Genomic DNA, 22,706 nt, shown 5'->3' on the forward strand with positions numbered 1-22,706 from the left:
AATGGAAATCAAATTTATCAACCCATGGAGGTCTGGACTTGGAGTCACAATCAAAATTAAAGTGGAAAACCACACTACAGGCTGATCCAACGTTGATGTAATGTCCTTAAAACAAGTCAAAATGAGGCTCAATAGTGTGTGTGGCCTCCACGTGCCTGTATGACCTCCCTACAACGCCTGGGCATGCTCCTGATGAGGTGGCGGATGGTCTCCTGAGGGATCTCCTCCCAGACCTGGACTAAAACATCCGCCAACTCCTGGACAGTCTGTGGTGCAACGTGGCGTTGGTGGATGGAGCGAGACATGATGTCCCAGAAGTGCTCAATTGGATTCAGGTCTGGGGAACGGGCGGGCCAGTCCATAGCATCAATGCCTTCCTCTTGCAGGACCTACTGACGCACTCCAGCCACATGAGGTCTAGCGTTGTCTTGCATTAGGAGGAACCCAGGGCCAACTGCACCAGCATATGGTCTCACAAGGGGTCTGAGGATCTCATCTCGGTACCTAATGACAGTCAGGCTACCTCTGGCGAGCACATGGAGGGCTGTGTGGCCCCCCAAAGAAATGCCACCCCACACCATGACTGACCCACCGCCAAACCGGTCATGCTGGAGGATGTTGCAGGCAGCAGAACGTTCTCCACAGCGTCTCCAGACTGTCACGTGTGCTCTGTGTGAACCTGCTTTCATCTGTGAAGACTACAGTGCGCCAGTGGCGAATTTGCCAATCTTGGTGTTCTCTGGCAAATGCCAAACGTCCTGCACGGTGTTGGGCTGTAAGCACAACCCCCACCTGTGGACGTCGGGCCCTCATACTACCCTCACGGAGTCTGTTTCTGACCGTTTGAGCATACACATGCACATTTGTGGCCTGCTGGAGGTCATTTTTCAGGGTTCTGGCAGTGCTCCTCCTGATCCTCCTTGCACAAAGGTGGAGGTAGCGGTCCTGCTGCTGGGTTGTTGCCCTCCTACGGCCTCCTCCACGTCTCCTGATGTACTGGCCTGTCTCGTGGTTGCGCCTCCATGCTCTGGACACTACGCTGACAGACACAGCAAACCTTCTTGCCACAGCTCGCATTAATGTGCCATCCTGGATGAGCTGCACTACCTGAGCCACTTGTGTGGGTTGTAGACTCCGTCTCATGCTACCACTAGAGTGAAAGCACCACCAGCATTCAAAAGTGACCAAAACATCAGCCAGGAAGCATAGGAACTGAGAAGTGTTCTGTGGTCACCACCTGCAGAACCACTACTTTATTGGGAGTGTCTTGCTAATTACCTATAATTTCCACCTGTTGTCTACTCCATTTGCAACAACAGTATGTGAAATGTATTGTCAATCAGTGTTTCTTCCTAAGTGGACAGTTTGATTTCACAGAAGTGTGATTGACTTGGAATTACATTGTGTTGTTTAAGTGTTCCCTTTATTTTTTTGAGCAGTGTATTTGATTTTCCAGTGGGTGCTTACTTTTAGGATTTTTACTCACCATGCATAGACCTCTCCAAATCTCCATCAATGTGTGATATCTCACAGCACAGATCTCAGACGGGAAGAGGGATGAGGTTGCTTGGATGTGATCGACAATGTCATCTTTAATCACAATGTCTCAAGTGTTGTACTGTATGATGGATCACAGCAGTTGGAAATCTGATGACACATTATTTTTCACAATAGCACTGATTCAACTTTGACATCCGCTCTACTCTTTGTTTATCTCCAACAATGAATTTGAGGGTTTTTAAGAAAGAACAGATATGTTCCGGGTAGCCTCTAAGAATAACATTGACGGATACGGTGAGTTTTTCAGGAAGTGTATAGGATATGTTGTACCCACTGTGACCATTAAAACCTACCTTAACCAGAAACCATGGATAGATGGCAGCATTTGCGCAAAACTGAAAGAGTGAACCAATGCATTCAACCATGGCAAGGTGACTGGGAATATGGCAGAACACAAACAGTGTAGTTATTCCCAAAGTAACGCAATTAAACAGGCACGTCAGTATAGAGACAAAGTAGAGTCGCAATTCAACAGCTCAGACATGAGACGTATGTGGCAGGGTCTACAGACAATTATGGACTACAAAGTGAAAACCAGCCATGTCGCAGACACCAACGTCTTGCTTCCGGACAAGCTAAACACCTTTGCACGCTTTGAGGATAACACTGTGCCACCGATGCGGCCCACTACCAAGGACTGTGGGCTCTCCTCCGCGGCCGACATGAGTAAGACATTTAAGCGTGTTAACCCTCGCAGGCTGCCGGCCCAGGCAGCATCCCTAGCCACGTCCTCAGACCAGGTGGCTGGAGTGTTTCAGGACATATTCAATCTTCCCCTATCCCAGTCTGCTATCCCCATTGGCTTCACGATGTCCACCATTGTTCCTGTACCCAAGAAAGCAAAGGTAACGGAACCAAATGACTATCGCCCCGTAGCACTCTCTTCTGTCATCATGAAGTGCTTTGAAAATGCTAGTTAAGGATCATATCACCTCTACCTTACACCCTAGACCCACTTCAATTTGCTTACTGCCCCAATAGATCCACAGACTATGCAATCGCCATTGCACTGCCCATTGCCCTCTCCCATCTGCACAAGAGGAATACCTACAGGTATGTAAGAATTCTGTTCATTGATTATAGCTCCGCATTCAATATCATAAACGTCCTCTCGCTGTCAACTGAGTTTATTTTCAGCAAACTTAACATGTAAATATGTGTATTAACATAAGACCCAACAACTGAGACATAAACTGAGCAAGTTCCACAGATATGTGACTAACAGAAATTGAATAACGTGTCCCTGAACAAAGTAACAGTCAAATGTAACAGTCAGTATCTGGTGTGGCCACCAGCTGCATTAAGTACTGCAGTGCATCTCCTCTTCATGGACTGAACCAGATTTGCCAGTTCTTGCTGTGAGATGTTACCCCACTCTTCCACCAAGGCACCTGCAAGTTACCAGTTCTGGGGGGAATGGCCCTAGCCCTCACCCTCCGATCCAACAGGTCCCAGACATGCTCAATGGGATTGAGAGACGGGCTCTTCGCTGGCCATGGCAGAACACTGACATTCCTATCTTTCAGGAAATCATGCACAGAACGAGCGGTATGGCTGGTGGCATTGTCATGCTGGAGGGTCATGTCAGGATGAGCCTGCAGGAAGGGTACCACATGAGGGAGGAGGATGTCTTTCCTGTAACGCAAAGCGTTGAGATTGCCTGCAATGACAACAAGCTCAGTCTGATGATGCTGTGACACCGCCCCAGACCATGACAGACCCTCCACCTCCAATTGATCCCCTTCCAGAGTACAGGCTTCGGTGTAACGCTCATTCCTTCGACGATAAACGTGAATCCGACCATCACCCCTGTTGAGACAAAAACGCGACTCGTCAGTGAAGAGCACTTCTTGCCAGTCCTGTCTGGTCCAGCGACGGTGGGTTTGTGCCCATAAGCGATATTGTTGCCGTTAATGTCTGGTGTGGACCTGCCTTACAACAAGCCTACAAGCCCTCAGTCCAGCCTCTCTCAGCCTATTGCAGACAGTCTGAACACTGATGGAGGGATTGTGCGTTCCTGGTGTAACTCGGGCAGTTGTTGCCATCCTGTACCTGTCCCGCAGGTGTGATGCACCGATCCTGTGCAAGTGTTGTTACACGTGTTCTGCCACTGCGAGGATGATCAGCTGTCCGTCCCGTCTCCCTGTAGCGCTGTCTTAGACATCTCACAGTATGGACATTGCAATTCATTGCCCTGGCCACATCTGCAGCCCTCATGCCTCCTTGCAGCATGCCTAAGGCATGTTCACGCAGATGAGTAGGGACCCTGGACATATTTATTTTGGTGTTTTTCAGAGTCAGTAGAAAGCCCTCTTTAGTGTCCTAAGTTTTCATAACTGTGACCTTAATTGCCTACCGTCTGTAAGCTGTTAGTGTCTTAATGACCGTTCCACAGGTGCATGTTTTTTAATTGTTAATGGTTCATTGAACAAGCATGGGAAACAGTGTTTAAATCATTTACAGTGAAGTTAATTGGATTTTTACGAATTATCTTTGAAAGACAGGGTCTTAAAAAAGGGACGTTTCTTTTTTTGCTGAGTTTAGTACCCTCCAAGCTCATTATTAAGCTCGGGGCCCTGGGTCTGAACCCCGCCCTGTGCAGCTGGGTCCTGGATTTCCTGACGGGCCGCCCCCAGGTGATGAAGGTCAGAAACAACACCTCCACTTAGCTGATCCTCAACACGGGGGCCCCACAAGGGTGCATGCTCAGCCCCCTCCTGTACTCCTTGTTTACCCATGACTGTGTGGCCACGCACTCCTCCAACTCAATCATCAAGTTTGCAGACAACACAACAGTAGTAGGCCTGATTACCAACAATGACGAAACAGCCTACAGAGAGGAGGTGAGGGCCCTGGGAGTGTGGTGCCAGGAAAATGCCACTCAATGTCAACAAAAAAAAGGAATGGATTGTGGACTTTAGGAACAGCAGAGAGAGCACGCCCCTATCCACATCGATGGGACCGCAGTGGAGTATGTGGACATTTTCAAGTTCCTCGGCGTACACATTTCTGATGATCTGAAATGGTACACCCACACAGACAATGTGGTAAAGAAGACACAACAGCGGCTCTTCAACCTAAGGAGCCTGACGAAACCCCCCAAAAACATTTTTACAGCAATTAAGAGCATCCTGTCGGGCTGTATCACCGCCTGGTACAGCAACTACACCGCCCGTAACCACAGAGCTCTCTAGAGGGTGGCGCGGTCTGCCCAACGCATTACCGGGGGCAAACTACCTGCCCTCCAGGACACCTACAGCACCCGATGTTACAGGAAGGCCAAAAAGACCATCAAGGGCAACAACCACCCAAGCCACTGCCTGTTCACCCCACTATCATCCAAAAGGCGAGGTCCTTACAGGTGCATCAAAGCTGGGACCGAGAGACTGAAAAGGCCATCAAGGCCATCTGACTGTTAAATATCCATCATGAGGCGGCTTCCAACCGGTTACATCACCCTGCTACTGGCCACTTTCATAATGGAACACTAGTCACTTTAATTATATTTACATATTTTTGCTTTACTCATCTCATATGTACAGTTGAAGTCAGAAGTTTACATACACCTTAGCCAAATACATGTAAACTCAGTTATTCACAATTCCTGACATTTAATCCTATTAAAAATTCCCTGTCTTAGGTCAGTTAGGATCACCACTTTAATTTAAAAATGTGAAATGTCAGAATAATAGTAGAAAGAATGATTTCTTTCAGCTTTTATTTCTTTCATCACATTCCAAATGGGTCAGAAGTTTACATACACTCAATTAGTATCTGATAGCATTACCTTTAAATTGTTTAACTTGGGTCAAACGTTTCGGGTAGCCTTCCACAAGCTTCCCACAATACGTTGGGTGAATTTTGGCCCATTGCTCCTGACAGAGCTGTTGAAACTGAGGCAGGTTTGTAGGCTTCCTTGCTCGCACACACTTTTTCAGTTCTGCCCACAAATTTTCTAGATGATTGAGGTCAGGGCTTTGTGATGGCCACTCCAATACCTTGACTTTGTTGTCCTTAAGCCATTTCGCCACAACTTTGGAAGTATGCTTGGCGTCATTGTCCATTTGGAAGACCCATTTGTGACCAAGCTTTAACTTCCTGACTGATGTCTTGAGATGTTGCTTCAATATATCAACATAATTTTTCTGCCTCATGACGCCATCTATTTTGTGGCGTGCACCAGTCCCTCCTGCAGCAAAGCACCCCCACAACATGATGCTGCCACCCCGTGCTTCACGGTTGGGATGGTGTTCTTCTGCTTGCAAGCCTCCCCTTTTTCCTCCAAACATAACGATGGTCATTATGGCCAAACAGTTCTATTTTTGTTTCGTCAGACCAGAGGACATTTCTCCAAAAAGTTCCCATGATGTCAAGCGAAGAGGCACTGAGTTTGAAGGTAGGCCTTGAAATACATCCACAGGTACACATCCAATTGACTCAAATGATGCCAATTAGCCAATCAGAAGCTTCTATAGCCATGCCATCATTTTCTAAGCTGTTTAAAGGCACAGTCAACTTAGTGTATTTAAACTTCTGACCCACTGGAATTGTGATACAGTGAATTATAAGTGAAATCTGTCTGTAAACAATTGTTGGAAAAATGACTTGTGTCATGCACAAAGTAGATGTCCTAATTGACTTGTCAAAACTATAGTTTGTTAACAAGAAATTTGTGGGAGTGGTTGAAAAACAAATTTTAATAACTCCAACCTAAATCAATGTAAACTTCTGACTTCAACTGTATATACTGTATTCTATTCAACTGTATATACTGTATATACTTCTACTGTATTTAGGCTATGTCACTCCGACATTTGATTTGATAAAGTGCAAATATTATATTAACATGGAGCTTCTCACATTACATTTTACACACATGACTAATCCTCATGAGATCCTGAAACAACAGATTCTGATGTTAGAAAGTAAGAGCCCATTTATACTATATAGGAAATGGTAAGTAGTCATTCTGTCCGGATTCTGTTTTGAAGTTATGTGGCTGTGACTAATGGTGCAATTAAAACAACTGGTAACTCAAACAAGTTTTGAACTCAAGTCCTGACACCCGTGATCTTCAGGTAGGAAGTCGGAGCTGTAAAAAGAGGCCTGAGCTCCTGAGTTGGAATACCGTTCAAATAGATTTTTCCCAGTCAGAGCTTGTTTTTTTCCCCAGAGTTCCCAGTTGTTTTGAATGCACTGAAGTCGTAAGTATATGATTTCTGAGTTCCCAGTTGTTTTGAATGCACTGAAGTCGTAAGTATATGATTTCTGAGTTCCCAGTTGTTTTGAATGCACTGAAGTCGTAAGTATATGATTTCTGAGTTCCCAGTTGTTTTGAATGCACTGAAGTCGTAAGTATATGATTTCTGAGTTCCCAGTTGTTTTGAATGCACTGAAGTCGTAAGTATATGATTTCTGAGTTCCCAGTTGTTTTGAATGCACTGAAGTCGTAAGTATATGATTTCTGAGTTCCCAGTTGTTTTGAATGCACTGAAGTCGTAAGTATATGATTTCTGAGTTCCCAGTTGTTTTGAATGCACTGAAGTCGTAAGTATATGATTTCTGAGTTCCCAGTTGTTTTGAATGCACTGAAGTCGTAAGTATATGATTTCTGAGTTCCCAGTTGTTTTGAATGCACTGAAGTCGTAAGTATATGATTTCTGGATGTCAGAAGTAAGTGAATTCAATGCACTGAATTTGTAAGATTTCGCTCTGGATAAGAGTTCCCAGTTGTTTTGAATGCACTGAAGTCGTAAATGATTTCTTAAATGTAATGTAATTTCTGAGTTCCCAGTTGTTTTGAACACAGCATAACATCATCCTAAGTTCTCCATATTACACAATGATGGAGAGGGAGGCCAGACTGAGCTGAATATGTTCTTTGTGTTGGTGTGGAGCGGACCCAGAATTGACCCATTGTAAACCGGGCCTGAGAGAGTCTGGTTAGTACCACACGACATGGCACAGCATCACGTGGTGGCTGTCATATACAGAAACATACTGGCCATTAGCCAGTTTAGGTAAATGCCATGAGGTCCATCTTTAACCCAGTGGATCAGTCTAAATTGGGGGTTTTGCATAGAATTATCATTAATGGCCTAATAATGGTGGCCTCAAGGGGAAAATTAGCAGTGTGTTACTTTGAGGTCCCAGTCCATCCCTGTCCCCAACGCAATCAGGGGCCCAACCCTGGGGTCAATTCTAGTCTGCTCTGATAAATCCAAGGCAGGCAGCCAGGGTTATAGCTCTTATTCATGTTTACCATTAAGTCAATGTTGACAGATGGTGGCGATCCAGAGAAAATTCTGCCTCCTTAGGTAACCTATTTTTTATTTTTTTTCGTGTAATTTCAGTTAAAGGACAGTTAATGAACATATATGAAAACCTAATGTTAATGTTACTTTAATGTCATATTGGAGGACCACAGACGTCTTGCATGACCTTGATTACAAACATACCAAGCATATACATGTATAGTGCAATCTGACAAAAAGCATGGTTTCCGTTCACATTTGTGTTCCTGTTTTGATTTTATGTCTCACAATCCTGACAGGGGAATAGTTAATATGCTGAAGTCATGAAATAATATGCATTCAACTCAGTGATCAAATTACTCTGACTGCAAGTCCCTACTGCAATGTTGGGCAGTCGCTAGCAAATGGAATATACATTGTTTTTGTTTGTTTAACTGTGAGACTAGCTCTACTTCCTCTCACTGTTATTACTTCACTTTCAATTTCATATTTATTTTTTCAAGTGTGGTTTGTGATCTCTAACTCCACTCCTCGCTTCCTCTCTTATATGTCCTGTTTGAAAGTGTAATATTATGACTCTGTTACTGTATGTCAGTTGTCATAAGTGGAATGTAGGTTTTCATCAACTATAACTATTATGGCTAGCGCTATTTGTTATGTATTATAACTGAAGTATAACAGAGTAAGGAAACCACACATTGACCTTTTGGGGTTCAGCTAGAATGATAAAATAGTATTAACAGAACAGGGTGGACACTAGAAGGACAAGGAATTTTGGATGGAAGTTGGTTGCCTATAACACCATGTTTTCAGAGCCACCAGTGGTGTAAAGTACTTAAGTAAAAATACTTAAAAGTACTACTTAAGTAGTTTTTTTGGCTATCTGTACTTTACTATTTATATTTTTACCAACGTTTACTTTTACTTCACTACATTCCTAAAGAAAAATAATGTACTTTTTCCTCCTTACATTTTTTCTGACACCTAAAAGTACTTGTTATATTGTGACAGTAAAATGGTCGAATTCACACACTTATCAAGAGAACATACATGGTCATCTCTACTGCCTCTGATCTGGTGCTCACTAAACACAAATGCTTTGTTTGTAAATTATGTCTGAGTGTTGGAGTGTGCCCCTGGATATCCATCAATACAAATATAAGAAAATTGAGCAATCTGTTTTGCTTAATATAATGAATTTTGAAATGGTTTATACTTTTACTTTTGATACTTAAGTACATTTGAACAATTCCGTTTACTTTTAATACTTAGGTATATTTAAAACCAAATACTTTTAGACTTTTACTCAAGTAGTATTTTACTGGGTGACTTTCACTTTTACTTTCGTCATTTTCTATTAAGGTGTCTTTACTTTTACTCAAGTATGACAATTGAGTACTTTTTCCACCACTGAGAGCCACCATATACTGATCATTGGTGACAGTGAACACAGACTGGGACCCCATTGTTTGAGGTTTGGAGCCTGTTGAATGGCTACCAAATTGTCCTAAAAATTTTAATTTCATTACATTGTGTGTGTTTTTTTTGTTTTCAATCCCTTCTATGTGTTTGATGCTTAATCAAAAGGCTGACTATGGTCATATACTCATTAGACTAGCTACTGTCATAGTAGGCTGTGGTGAAAGAAAAGTCAAAATAAATGGCTGAATATGAATATATCATTTACAAGACTCTACAATGGAGTAGTAGAAGTTTAAATGGAATAGGCGAGGTGTACGTTTTTCCCTTTCACCTAGGAAGTCTGATCCATGATCAAATACCCATCATTCAAATACAGTGACGTAAGGCCACGACGTCGAAGGGTCTGTTCTGTTGACTTCCAGATAGGGGTAGTGTGGGAAAGTGTCACCCGACCCGACCAGCAGACTGCAGTGAAAGCGTGAGAGACCAGACCAGGAAAAAGAAAGAATATCGACTAAAAGAAAGATAGAAACTAACTATAATCAACTACAAATGAGAGAGGGTGAAAATCAACTTTGCGATATCTGAAAGCCACCTTGGTTAAACGCAACGTTTGTTCTGATACAAAGGTTTATGCCAAGACGCTCCTCTCAATGCATTGGTTTCGGTGACAGCTTTGGACAGGAATAGAGATAGTGACGGGAGAACAATGGTAAGTTTATATATTTTTTATTTTCAGCAAATTAAAGAATAAAAAATAGTATATTAATATATTTATGTTTTCATAATTTAGTTTTTGCACCCATTGCACACACGGTACCTGTAGGCTCAGGAGCGTTTGTTGTTGTTGTGACTGTCACTACATTAAGCTACAGCCTTGCGTTGAATTACATTAGACCGTTTTCCCATATTGAACTTGACTGATTTGATGTAAAATACACCTTATTTAAAGGCCGTGTGCTTCAGTCATAATATTGCCTTTTTTATTTTAGTTTTGGTTTTAATTTATGAGATATCATACACAATTCAAACAAATTCATGCAAATAGATTATTTTATATAGACCCATGTGAGTTTTTATGAAAATGGTTTGTGAGTGTCATTAGAGGGTCAGGTTAATAAGTTAGAGTAGCACTCAATCAACCAAACTTAAATGGTTAGATATGTTCTATTATGCTAGTTGATGAAATTACAATGTGTATTCTGTGGACAGTTATAGACCCAGGTCTGTTAGTCTATCCTATACATATCTGTAAAGTCCATGAGCAGACTATCCCTGTCCGCTTGATTGAACGAGACATGTAAAAATACATATTGTCGATTTGTGAGAGGGGGTTTCCTAGCTAAATGCTAGGTACTCTGTTGAGGCTGGAGTGAGTGAGTGAGTGAGTGAGTGAGGAAGGGAGTGAAGGGAGGAAGGAAGCAAGGAGGAGAACTGGAAAAGGCAGCAGTTCCTGTGTTAAGATTTTGTCGCCGTTTGATTTTAAACACAGACTATTCCTCAGCTATGAAAACTTAATTGGTGGGGGCCGAACTAAAACAGGGAAACACATTTCCTCAAAATGTATGTTTCAATCCAATTTAACCAAAGCAATCCAGTAGCCTATTCACCATATGACAGCTGTAATAGGAAATACAAATGGGAAAGAAATGCACCTTTCATCAAAGCTTGTATAACTCGTGATGTGTTGACTGGTAATGTATAACAGCTAGTCCTAACTTGTCTCTACGAGGGCACTGAACTTGTGTTCTAACCTGCCATATCTCATTCCGGTTCTGTGAGTCTGAAAGGGTGTTATTGACAGTGAGATATGGAGTCACTGAGATTGTACTTGCTTTGTTTGTTCTCTTGGTTTCCTGTAAGTGTCAGCGCAGTCAGCATCCTTGACTCCTGAAACACTCACTTCCCTGTCCGGCACAGAGGGAAAAAAGTCAGGGATAGTCCCGTCAGGATATCAATTATGTTATGTTCAGTCTATTATTATACTGCCTAAATATCCTGTTTTAAGTAGGCCTTCTTATTCACCTACAGTACATGTAGGCCTGAATCCCATCTTGAGATTTGTGAGTCTTCGTTCAAGCCTTCCATTGATATCAATCAATGTATTTACCTGAAAGTTAAGTGAAGCGTGCACATCTCACGGTTAGGATGTGGCCGCTATAGTATTTAATTTTAATTTGACCTTTATTTAACCAGGCAAGTCAGTTAAGAACAAATTCTTATTTTCAATGACGGCCTGGGAACAGTGGGTTAACTACCTGTTCAAGGGCAGAACGAAAGATTTGTACCTTGTCAGTAGATTTTGGTGGCACGCAAGTGTCATTGTCACAGTGGGTTGCCCAACCTTTGTTGCCCCAGGCTAAAGTGGTTATTTGTTTGTAAAGCTATAGCGTGCCACCATGTTCCTTCAGAAAGTCAGAGCTTACAGTAAAAAGAACCGTCCAAGTCATCCAGATGTCCAGGCTCACCTGCCCCAGTTCAGTTGTTGGCCGTCATCTTCCTGTTCTGTCCTGTTTTCCCCCTATGGAAGCTTAATCTCTCATCCATTATGACTAATAATTAATGTTAATGTGAACAATGCACTGTTGTTAATGATATAAAATATCACCTTTAACATGGTAACACAAAGACGGGGACAGATGTTGAAAAAATGTATGTGAGCTATTCATTGTATCAATCAATGTGTCCGTACCTACCCCTATTCAAATACTTGTAAATCATACTTCAAATATGCACAAAATCAGAAGTGGTTCCAACTAAGTCCTGTGGCCTTACCATGATGTATCTTCCATTAACCTCAACTTGTTTGTTGTGTGTTCAGGAGAATGGGAAGAACCGCCTGCAGCAGGCCCAGGATGAGGTGGAGGAGGTGAAGGTGATCATGCTAGATAACCTCAACAAGGCTGCCGAGAGGTCAGGCAAGCTGGGAGATCTTGATAACAGGGCAGACGAACTTCTGGAGAAGGTGATTGTTGTACTTTGGGTGCTCCCCAAATGGCACCGTATTCCTCGATAGTCTACTACCTTTGAACAGGGCCTATAGGGCTCTGGTCAAAAGAAGTGCACTATATCGGGAATAAGGTGCCATTTGGGACGTACCCTAAATTAAGAGGCGTAATAAGAGACGTCTTAATGGAACCAAATCATAACTAAATATAAAACACAAACATCATTTTAAGATACTGACTTTGAAGGCTGTACTTTGATGATTGCAATGCTATAATACTGGTAAAACCTTAGGTGGGTTTCAGAGAGACACAATAGCACAAAAGGTTTCTCCTTTGGAATTCTTCTTTGGTACGTCTCATGGTAGTTTTCCAATGTTCCATACGAGTCCAGGGAATAGCCAGGAAATGTCATATTGCTGTCTATAAATACACGTTAGGTGGAGTTGGAGGCGAAAAATAATGGACAATTTACATCCTGATTGTGGTTTGCAGTGATATTTTTAGAAAGGTATTTCCTATTGTTGTAAGATTAATGAAACCCACTGGTCTCCCTCTTTATTATGAGAGGGATGTCCAGGACGTGCCACAGGGCACATGTCCGTCCTGGTCAACCCTGGGGTCAACCAACCAGGTCGCAGCGTTCCCACATCACTCCCCAGCCAGGCCGGCTGGGGAGTTATGTGTTATGTTGTGTTACAGCCTTATTCTAAAATATCATTATTTTTTTAATCTCATCAATCTACAATACCTCATAATGACAAAGCAAAAACAGATTTTTAGAAATACCTTATTTAAGTATTCAGACCCTTTGCTATGAGATTTGAAATTGAGCTCAGGTGCATCCTGTTTCCATTGATCATCTTTGAGATGTTTCTACAACTTGTTTGGAGTACACCTGTAAATTCAATTAATTTGACATGATTGGAAAGGCACACACGTCTATATTATGTCCCACAGTTGACAGTGCATCTCAGAGCAAAAACCAAGCCATGACTTTGAAGCAATTGTCCGTAGAGCTCCGAGACAGGATTGTGTCGAGGCACAGATCTGGGGAAGGGTACCAAAAAATGTCTTCAACATTGAAGGTCCCCAAGAACACAGTGGCCTCCATTTTTCAATGGAATAAGTTTGGAACCATCAAGACTCTTTCTAGAGCTGACTGCCCGGCCAAACTGAGCAATTGGGAAAGAAGGGCCTTGTTCAGGGAGATGACCAAAAACCCGATGGTCACTCTGACAGAGCTCCAGAGTTCCTCTGTGGGGATGGGAGAACCTTCCAGAAGGAACACCATCTCTGCAGCACTTTACCAGTCAGGACTTTATGGTAGAGTGGCCAGACAGAAGCCACTCCTCAGTAAAATGCACATGACAGCCCGTTTGGATTTTGCAAAAAGGAATATAAAGGACTCTCAGATCATGAAAAACAAGATTCTCTGGTCTGACGAACCAAGTTTGAACTCTTTGTCCTGAATGCCAAGCATCACGTCTGGAGGAAACCTGGCACCATCCCTACAGTGAAGCATGGTGGTGGCAGCATCATGCTGTGGGGATGTTTTTCAGCAGCAGTTACTGGGAGACTAGTCAGGATCAAGGGAATGATGAACGGAGCAATGTACAGAGAGATCTTTGATGAAAGCAGCCAAGACAACGCAGGAGTGGCTTCGGGACAAGTCTCTGAATGTTCTTGAGTAGCCCAGACAGAGCCAGACCTTGAACTCGATCGAACATCTCTGGAGAGACCTGTAGATAGCTATGCAGCAACACTCCCCATTCAACCTGACAGAGCTTGAGAGAATCTGCAGGTGTGCACAGCTTGTAGTGTAATACCCAAGAAGACTCAAAGCTTTAATCATTGCCAAAGGTGCTTCAACACAGTACTGAATAAAGGGTCTGATTACTTATGTAAATGTCTATTTCAGTTTTTTTTATTTTATACATTTGTAAAAAAAAAAAAAAAAAAAAAATTTTGCTTTGTCATTATGGGGTGTTGTGTGTAGATTGATGAGGGGAAAAAACAATTTAATAAATGTTAGAATAAGGCTGTAACATAACACAATGTGGAAAAGTAAAGGGGTCTGAATAGTTCCCATATGAGCTGTAGTTCTCTGAGAACGCACTGAGCGGCTGACTGTGTCTGTGCCCCAAATTACACCATATTCCCTATGTAGTGTACTACTTTTGACGAGGCTCTGGTCAAAAATAGTGCACTATAAAGGGAATAGGGTGCCATGTGGGACACAGTCATAGTTCTTTGAGGACATGCTGGCTGGCTGACTGGGTAACTGGGATAAACAAAACAGCAGTGCCAAGAAAAAAAACACCAGTCTAGATTCTTTGGAAAAAACATTGAGAAAGTAGTGTGCACTGTAACTAAAGACTTCTGTCTACCGAATTGTCAGAAAATGGTGGGTTTCATGACATAATAGTTTCTTTCTGGAGTTTAAAATATATAGAATGCAGCGCTGCCTCAATTGCAGATATATAGAATACACTCCATATTCAGGAGGGGGGGCATAGGGTCTTGGCATGAACATCGGACTAACTTTTAACATCTTATGATGATGTGATTTCAGAGTAAAGCTTTCTCAAAGTCTGCTCGGAAAGTGAAACAGCAGAAGTGGTGGGAACACATGAAGATGAAAGTGTTGCTGACTGGCGTAGGGGTCGTCATGGCAGCCATCATCATTGGGATTATTGTATGGTCAGCATCTGGACCTGACAACGGAGAGCAACCTGCTGCAGGGCAACCCACCTCAGGGCCTTAGGATCCAAGACTGTCTGTCAGAGCAAAAGACATGGAAGAAATGAAAATGGAGGATGGAGATGGACACAGGGGCAGGCGAGACCTCAGAGGAAATAAGGAGTCAGTCAAGACAGAAATAGTGGCGGAAGATAAAGAGTGAGGTTTTCTAGCCTGGTCCCAGATCTGTTTGTGCTTTTGTCAAATACATTGCTGTCCTTGTCAAGCCAAACATTTGGCATGATAATGAGTGACAAGGAGTTGGCATGATGATGGCACAAACAGACTGGCACTCAGGCTGTAGGTTTTCCACCTAAGCTCAAACTAGGTTTTGTGGGTTGACTTTTCTGAACTATGCAATCTGTGATATTGTTTGTTTTTAGAGGCATTTCAGGCTCTGTGATCTGTGTGTAGATCGTTGAATGAAATGGTACCATCACCAGCTCAGCTGCTTCCCCATTCGGCATCATCTTCAACTGGCCCTAGTTGGACAGGCTCACTGGTTTCACATTCATACTCAGAAATGGTTCAGCCTCACCATAAGATTTGGTATCGGTAAATGTTTTGTCAATTCAAATTAAACATATTGTGCCTTTGGAATGTAAAAAATCCCCATTGGATGTATTGTGCGACCGTTTCAAAGTATTCCATTTAAGCTGTAAGGGGACATCACATAATTATATTTCTCATTTAATGTTTTGAGTAATTTCTTCTCATAATTTCATTCTTTGTTTTTACGGTCATGTACATAAAACGTGGTTATGTTTGAGGCCAATTTGGGCAATGCAGTATGAATATTTATATTTAATTTTTCATTCATTGTCTTACAGATAATCAATGTGTACAGTATCAAAAAAAAAAACAGTGCTGAGAAATCACATATCTTCAGTTGTCCAATATCTGTTTTTTGTATTTGATATTTGTTACAGACTTCCCTTACTCTTGACATACTAGTATTTGAAATATATATGTAAAACTGTAGTGCATTGTAAAATAAAAGGAATTGACCAGATATATCTGCAGAGAATCTTTATTTTGAACTGTGTGTGTAACAGTATAGACTTTACGTCCGTCCCCTCGCCCCGACCTGGGCGCGAACCAGGGATGCTCTGCACACGTCAACAGTCACCCTCAAAGCATTGTTACCCATCGCTCCACAAAAGCCGCGGCCCTTGCAGAGCAAGGGGAACCACTACTTCAAGGTCTCAAAGCGAGTGACGTCACCGATTTAAATGCTATTATCGCGCACCACCGCTAACTAGCTAGCCATTTCACATCCGTTACATGTACAACTGACAGTTGTGTGTACAATTTACATTTGTAGACCATAAAGGTACTTTTTATTTGAGAGAGAGATTCCGAAAAAGGTCCAGTTACCAGGACTACAAATTCCATCTAGACACAAAAACTATGCCTACCTCAACCTAAACATCAGCACCACAGGTAACGTCCACAAAGCTGTGAACGATATGAGACAAGGCAAGAAGGGACTCTGCATGCAGAATTCTGCAAAAACATCCTCCATGAAGAACGTAAAACACCAAATAATGCATGCAGAATTAGGCCGATACCCGCTAATTATCAAAGCCATCACCAACTGAGAGATGAACCTAGAGAATAGTCCCCTATGCAATCTGGTCCTAGGGCTCTGTTCACAAACACAAACAGCCCCCACATAATCCCAGGACAGCAACACAACTAGACCCAACAAAATCATGAGAAAACATAAAGATAATTACTTGACACATTAGAAACAATTAACAAAAGAAAATATCAAACTAGAATGCTATTTGGCCCTAAACAGAAAGTACACCGTGGCAGAATACCTGACCCCTGTGGCTGACCCAAAATTAAGAAAAGCTTTGACTATGTACAGATTCAGTGGCCTTGCTACTGAGAGAGGCCGCCGTAGGAAGACCTGGCTCTCAAGAGAAGACAAGCTATGTGCAACAAAATGAGGTGGAAACTGAGCGGCACTTCCTTCCTAACCTAATATATTACCATTTTAAAGACACATATTTCCCTCAGATTACACAGACTCACAAAGAATTAGAAAACAATCCAATTTTGATAAACTCCCATATCTACAGTGTGAAATACCACAGTATGCCATCACAGCAACACAATTTGTGAACTGTTGCCACAAGAAAAGGGAAAACGGTGAAGCACAAACACCATTGTAAATACAACCCATACTTATGTTTATGTATTTTCCCTTTTTTACTATAACTATTTGCACATCGTTACAATGTACATAGCCATAATATGATATTTGATATGTCTCTATTCCTTTGGAACTTTTGTGTGTGTAATGTTTACTGTTCATTTTGTAATGTTTTATTTCACTTTTATTTACTATATATTTGACTTGCTTTGACGATGTAAAAATATCTCCAATGCCAATAAAGCCCTTTGAATTGAATCGAGAGAGAGATCCTGAATCCCACCCACACATAATGTGTGATAGGACGGATAAAAGTCACGTGATGGTGCTTTGTCATACCCGGTAGACAGTGTGATGTAGCTAGCTGGCTAGTTGCTGCACATTTCAGGTTATGACAAAACACAGGTAATGTAAGTCAACTTTTGTGTGACTTTAATTTGATGTCGCAGTATAGCACAGTGTATTCACGGACATTTCTGTGTATTCGACAAGTTGGCTAAAACAGCTCAATGAGAGAGTGGTTGAGCAGTATAGGGGTTAGCTAAATGAATTAGCTAACTAGCTAACTGTGTAGCTAGCTTGCTAACGTTATCGAATCAACTCGAGGTCGGAAGGTAGCTTGGGCTTTGAGTGTCATTTTGCTCAATATCTTTTTAGTAAATTCAAAAAGAGTCAAATTAAATTAGCTTCATGGTTAGCTAATGTGGCTAAGGAAAATAGTTTGATTGACGCTCCACAGATTGGTATTCTGAAGATGGCTTCTTATTTTGATGAGCATGACTGTGAACCAACGAATCCCGAAGAACAGTACCGTCAGAATGCACTACTAGAACTGGCCAGGTGAGAGTCAAAGATTTACTAACGAGCTAACAACCCAAGTGATGCAACACAATCCATTCTGTATTTTATAATATCCTACATTAACTGTCTGCCACTGAGTGACTTACATTGAAGATGTTTTATAACTAAATCAAGATAGACCACAGCCTGTCGTTTCCAATGGGAACAAATTAGTCATAGTGTACAGAACAAGCAATAGAGGCAGAGCCAATCACGAACTTTTGCAAAGGGTAAAGTCTACAAAACTTAATCCACTCTGTTCATAACAGATTTTAATTTAGGGAACAGAACTTTGAGATCAATTTTTTTCATTGATGAGGAAATTTGCAGAATGCCTGCTAAAATCTATCTTGTTCCATCTTCTGCCGGGCATTGGGCTTCTTCTCACTACAATATTTGGTAATGAGGGGAAATGCCAAGCGGATGCTTCACATTTATACATCCGGTGAAATATCTGTGCTGACATTGCCTGTTTTTCTTCGGTGGGGTTTACCGGTGGTTGGCATCCAACGTTATTGTGCCTTACCACCACCTACTGTTACATTGCCTGTTGACCTCTGTGTAGGTCTTTGATGCAGGGCCTCGACATTGACTCGGGAGCGTTTGACCTGTCGGACTGGGACCAGCGTCTTCCTCCCCCAGCTGCTAAAACAGCTGTCCAAACCTTACCTGTGGTTGTCATATCCCCAGAGCAAGCAGGTGAGTCCTGCTGCACGAATAAGCTACCCTCTAGCTAATTACCTGTGAAAAACATTTGGGAATTATATGCTACTATCAAAATGCTATGCTGTCTCACGTGGTACCCAATTTAATTTTAATTCAATATAATTGCAAGCACGACTACATCTGTAGTCTGTAAGTGTAGTAAATTGTCTGTGGATGTTTCAGACTGTGGGATTGAACTCGCTCTCTCCCCCCCTCATCTAGACAAAGGGCTGAAGTGTCCTGTGTGTCTGCTGGAGTTTGAGGAGCAGGAGACAGTGAGGGAGATGCCCTGCAAACACCTCTTTCACTCTGGTTGTATCCTGCCCTGGTTAGGGAAGGTGAGGGCTTGTCCACTGACTTGTCACACACACATTTTCACATATAGGTTTTATGGTATGTACAAATGAATGTACTAATTACCTGAACACAGTGCACAAAACATAAAGAACAGCCCATACAAATGCATTTTAATAACAGATTCACTACATGGAACAGTCACCCCCCCCCCCCCCAAAAAAAATGGGAAGTTTGTTCTTAAGTGTCTGTCCTATATCTGAAAGATCAGGAAACATGATTATTTCTATGTATTTAACCCCTTATTTATGTCACTAAGCAGTCTACATATATACAGTGCATTCGGAAAGTATTCAGGCCCCTTGATTTTTTTCCCCCCACATTTTGTTACGTTACAACCTTAATCTAAAATGTATGAAATAGTTTTTTCCCTTCAATCTACACACAATACCCGATAATGACAAAGCAAAACGGTTTTTTTTATTTTGTTTTTTTTATTGATTTATTATTTATTTATATATCACATTTACATAAGTATTCAGACCCTTTAATCAGTACTTAGTTGAGCACCTTAGGCAGTGACTACAGCCTTGAATCTTCTTGGGTATGACAAGCTTGGCACACCTGTGTTTTTGGGGAGTTTCTTCCATTCATATCTGCAGATCCTCTCAAGCTCTGTCAGGTTGGATGGGGAGCGTTGCTGCACAGCTATTTTCAGGTCTCTCTAGGGATGTTTGAACGGGTTCAAGTCCGGGCTCTCGCTGGGCCACTCAAGTACTTTGAGACTTGTCTCGAAGCCACTCCTGTGTTGTCTTGGCTGTGTGCTTAGGGTCATTGTCCTATTGTAAGGTGAACCTTTGCCCCAGTCTGAGGTCCTGAGTACTCTGGAGCAGGTTTTAATCAAGAATCTCTCAGTACTTTGCTCCTTTTATCTTTCCCTCAATCCATTTGGGTTCCGGTCCCTGCTGCTGAAAAACATCCACACAGCATGATGCTGCCACCACCATGCTTCACCGTAGGGATGGTGCCAGTTTTCCTCCAAACGTGGGGCTTAGAGTTCAGGCCAAAGAGTCTTGGTTTCATCAGACCAAAGAATCTTGTTTCTCTAAGAGTCATTAGCAGCCTTTTGGCAAACTCCAAGCGGGCTGTCATTTGCCTTTTACTGAGTAGTGGCTTCTGTCTTGCCACTCTACCATAAATGCCTGATTGGTGGAGTGCTGCAGAGATGGTTGTCCTTCTGGAAGTTTCTCCCTTCTCCACAGAGGAACTCTGGAGCTCTGTCAGTGACCATCAGGTTCTTGGTCACCTCACTGACCAAGATCCTTCTCCCCCGATTGCTCAGTTTGGCTGTGCGGACAGCTTTAGGAAGTCTTGGTGATTCCAAACTTCTTTCATTTAAGAATGATGGGAGCCACTGTGTTCTTCGACCTTCAATTCTGCAGAAATGTTTTGGTACCCTTCTCCAGATCTGTGCCGTGCCACAATCCTTTCTTGGAGCTCTACGGACAATTTCTTCGACCTCGTGGCTTGGTTTTTGCTCTGACATGCACTGTCTACTGTGGGACCTTACATAGACAGGTGTGCCTTTCCAAATCATGTCCAATCAATTGAATTTACCACAGTTGTACTCCAATCAAATTATAGGAATCAATGGAAACAGGATGCAATGCACCTGACCTCAATTGAGTCTTGTAGCAAAGGGTCTGAATACTTATGTATGTCATATTTCAGTGTTATTTTTTAAATTAATTTGCAACATTTTTGTTTTAGATTAAGGCTGTAACGTAACAAAATGTGGGGAAGGGGTCTGAATACATTCCGATTGCATCGTGTAGTGTACTTCCATTAAAAAAAATCAACTGGTACTGGGGGACCGTCAGACAAGTCTTGTGAGGGTGTCGTAGCGCAAAACAACAGACATGTTCATGCGAGTCTCACCTTTCCACAGAGGGGTCATATTAGTGTGTAAACTGTTAGGACGCTACAGGCAGAAGTTGGCAGATCGGCTGTACCAACTTCAGACGAGTCTCAAGACGCTTGTGGGGATTATAGATCAAAACGGAGAACACCCTGTCTTCGTGAGAGTCTCCTCTTTCCATAGATGGGTCATAATACTTTGCCTAACCGTTCTGACGCTACAGACGATTTTGTGAGAAGACCGATTTTCGGGAAGTCTCATGGTCTGACAAACACCGCTCTATATCTTGTCAACTTTCACTGCAGATGTGGTGGGGTGGACTGAGATGCATCCAATGCAAAAAAACATCTCTTGCTTAAACTGGCAGATTTTTATGGGGATTGTTTCATTATGCTTATTTATATCTCAGCAGGGCGTGGATCTTATGGGGTTAACAAGTGACATCAATAAGGGATCATAGCTTTCACCTGGATAATCTGTCATGGACAGAGTTCATAATGTTTTCTACACTGTGTATAACATTTACATTTTTGTCTTTTAGCAGACGCTCTTATCCAGTGCAATTGGGGTTAAGTGCCTTGCGCAAGGGCACTTCAACAAATTTTTCACCTAGTCAACTGGTTCAAATCCCCAAGCTACCTTTCGATTACTGGCCCAAAGCTTACAACCACTAGGCTATAACCTTTTCAGATTCCCTCTAACTCTTGCTGTCTATCATCACAGACAAATTCTTGCCCGCTATGCCGTCTCGAGTTACCAACCGACAATCCAGAGTATGAAGAGTTCAAGAAGGACAAGGTGGGTGTGAAACTAGGGTATCAGTCATTATCCTGGGAAATTGAATTCAAAGTGCTTTTCCCTTTTAGAGTTGAAACTTGGAATGTGTCCCAAAAGGCACCCTATTAACTATGCAGTGGTCTATGGGCCATGGTCAAAATAAATAGTGAACTGGATAGGGAATAGGGTGCCATTTGGGACACAGCAATGGTCAGCGTCAACCCATTACTAAATGGAGCATTTCTGTCTGTTATAGGACCGGAGAAAACAGAGGGAAAACAGACTGGAAGATCTGCATGGAGCCATGTACACATAACAGCTCAGAGCACACTGCTTATTGCTGATTTCCCCTTTCTAGCGTTGGGTCGCAATAAAATTAAGAATTGACCAAAGCTGCAAATGATATTATGTAGCTATTATGTTTTATCGTATGTACTGTAAATATGTCAGTTTTAAATACAGTCAATTGTACAAAGACTCATTTTGTGATTCAAATTATGGATGATCATTATACAATGAAAGGAATACTGAGACAGTTGAGTCTGAACTCTCTACATTCACTGCCTTAACACATCATAGCATTTCTTCCTTTTCCCCAAGATGCAATACATTGACCAAAACAGATGATTAAATGGCTTTTCATGGCATATGTTTTGTTGGCCTCACAATATTTATCAGACTTTAAATTCAATCTGTTTATAGTGTTGCTTGCTTTGGCATCAGCATTAAAGGCCCAGTGCAGTCAATTCTGTTTTCCTGTGCTTTGTATCATTTTATACAACAGCTGATGAAACACAAAAAATGTGTTTATTTTACTTTTATCAGTGTTACTGGTTAAAAATACAATCTACACAGGACTTTCTAATCAGCAGGTGTGTATGGGCAGGAGTTTGTTTTCCATGGTGACATCACCATGCAGTAAATTGGATAATAGACCAATAACTAAGAGTTCCAAACCTCAATTTAAATAACTGCTCGTTTTTAGTTTTCCCCTCCCCACTTAGACCACTTCCAGACAGTCCGAGCAAATTTCTTGTTTGCTTAAACTATTTTTTTTTTTTTATGTAACCTCTATAACAGTAAGG

At 42.0% G+C, this 22,706-nt stretch overlaps 2 protein-coding genes across 3 annotated transcripts; both read left to right on the forward strand.

Annotated features, from left to right (window-relative positions):
* Positions 1-9,638: 9,638 nt before the first annotated feature.
* On the forward strand, positions 9,639-15,935 carry LOC135513894 (vesicle-associated membrane protein 5-like). The gene is made up of 3 exons (XM_064936889.1): positions 9,639-9,948; positions 12,058-12,201; positions 14,757-15,935. Exons 1-3 carry the CDS (start codon positions 9,946-9,948, stop codon positions 14,946-14,948), a joined length of 339 nt encoding a protein of 112 aa, XP_064792961.1. The 5' UTR covers positions 9,639-9,945; the 3' UTR covers positions 14,949-15,935.
* A 1,477-nt stretch (positions 15,936-17,412) lies between these two features.
* On the forward strand, positions 17,413-22,367 carry rnf181 (ring finger protein 181). 2 transcript variants are annotated; one of them, XM_064936891.1, is made up of 6 exons: positions 17,413-17,497; positions 17,827-17,927; positions 18,493-18,626; positions 18,855-18,970; positions 21,568-21,642; positions 21,878-22,367. In XM_064936891.1, the coding sequence occupies exons 2-6, from the start codon at positions 17,842-17,844 to the stop codon at positions 21,935-21,937; spliced, it is 471 nt and encodes a 156-aa protein (XP_064792963.1). In that variant the 5' UTR covers positions 17,413-17,497; positions 17,827-17,841; the 3' UTR covers positions 21,938-22,367. The 2 variants fall into 2 exon arrangements, with proteins under 2 accessions (XP_064792963.1, XP_064792962.1); XM_064936890.1 differs by having other exon boundaries at positions 17,418-17,492.
* The last annotated feature ends 339 nt before the right edge of the window (positions 22,368-22,706 follow it).

Source organism: Oncorhynchus masou, chromosome 25, assembly GCF_036934945.1.
Source record: "Oncorhynchus masou masou isolate Uvic2021 chromosome 25, UVic_Omas_1.1, whole genome shotgun sequence".
NCBI lineage: Eukaryota > Metazoa > Chordata > Actinopteri > Salmoniformes > Salmonidae > Oncorhynchus > Oncorhynchus masou.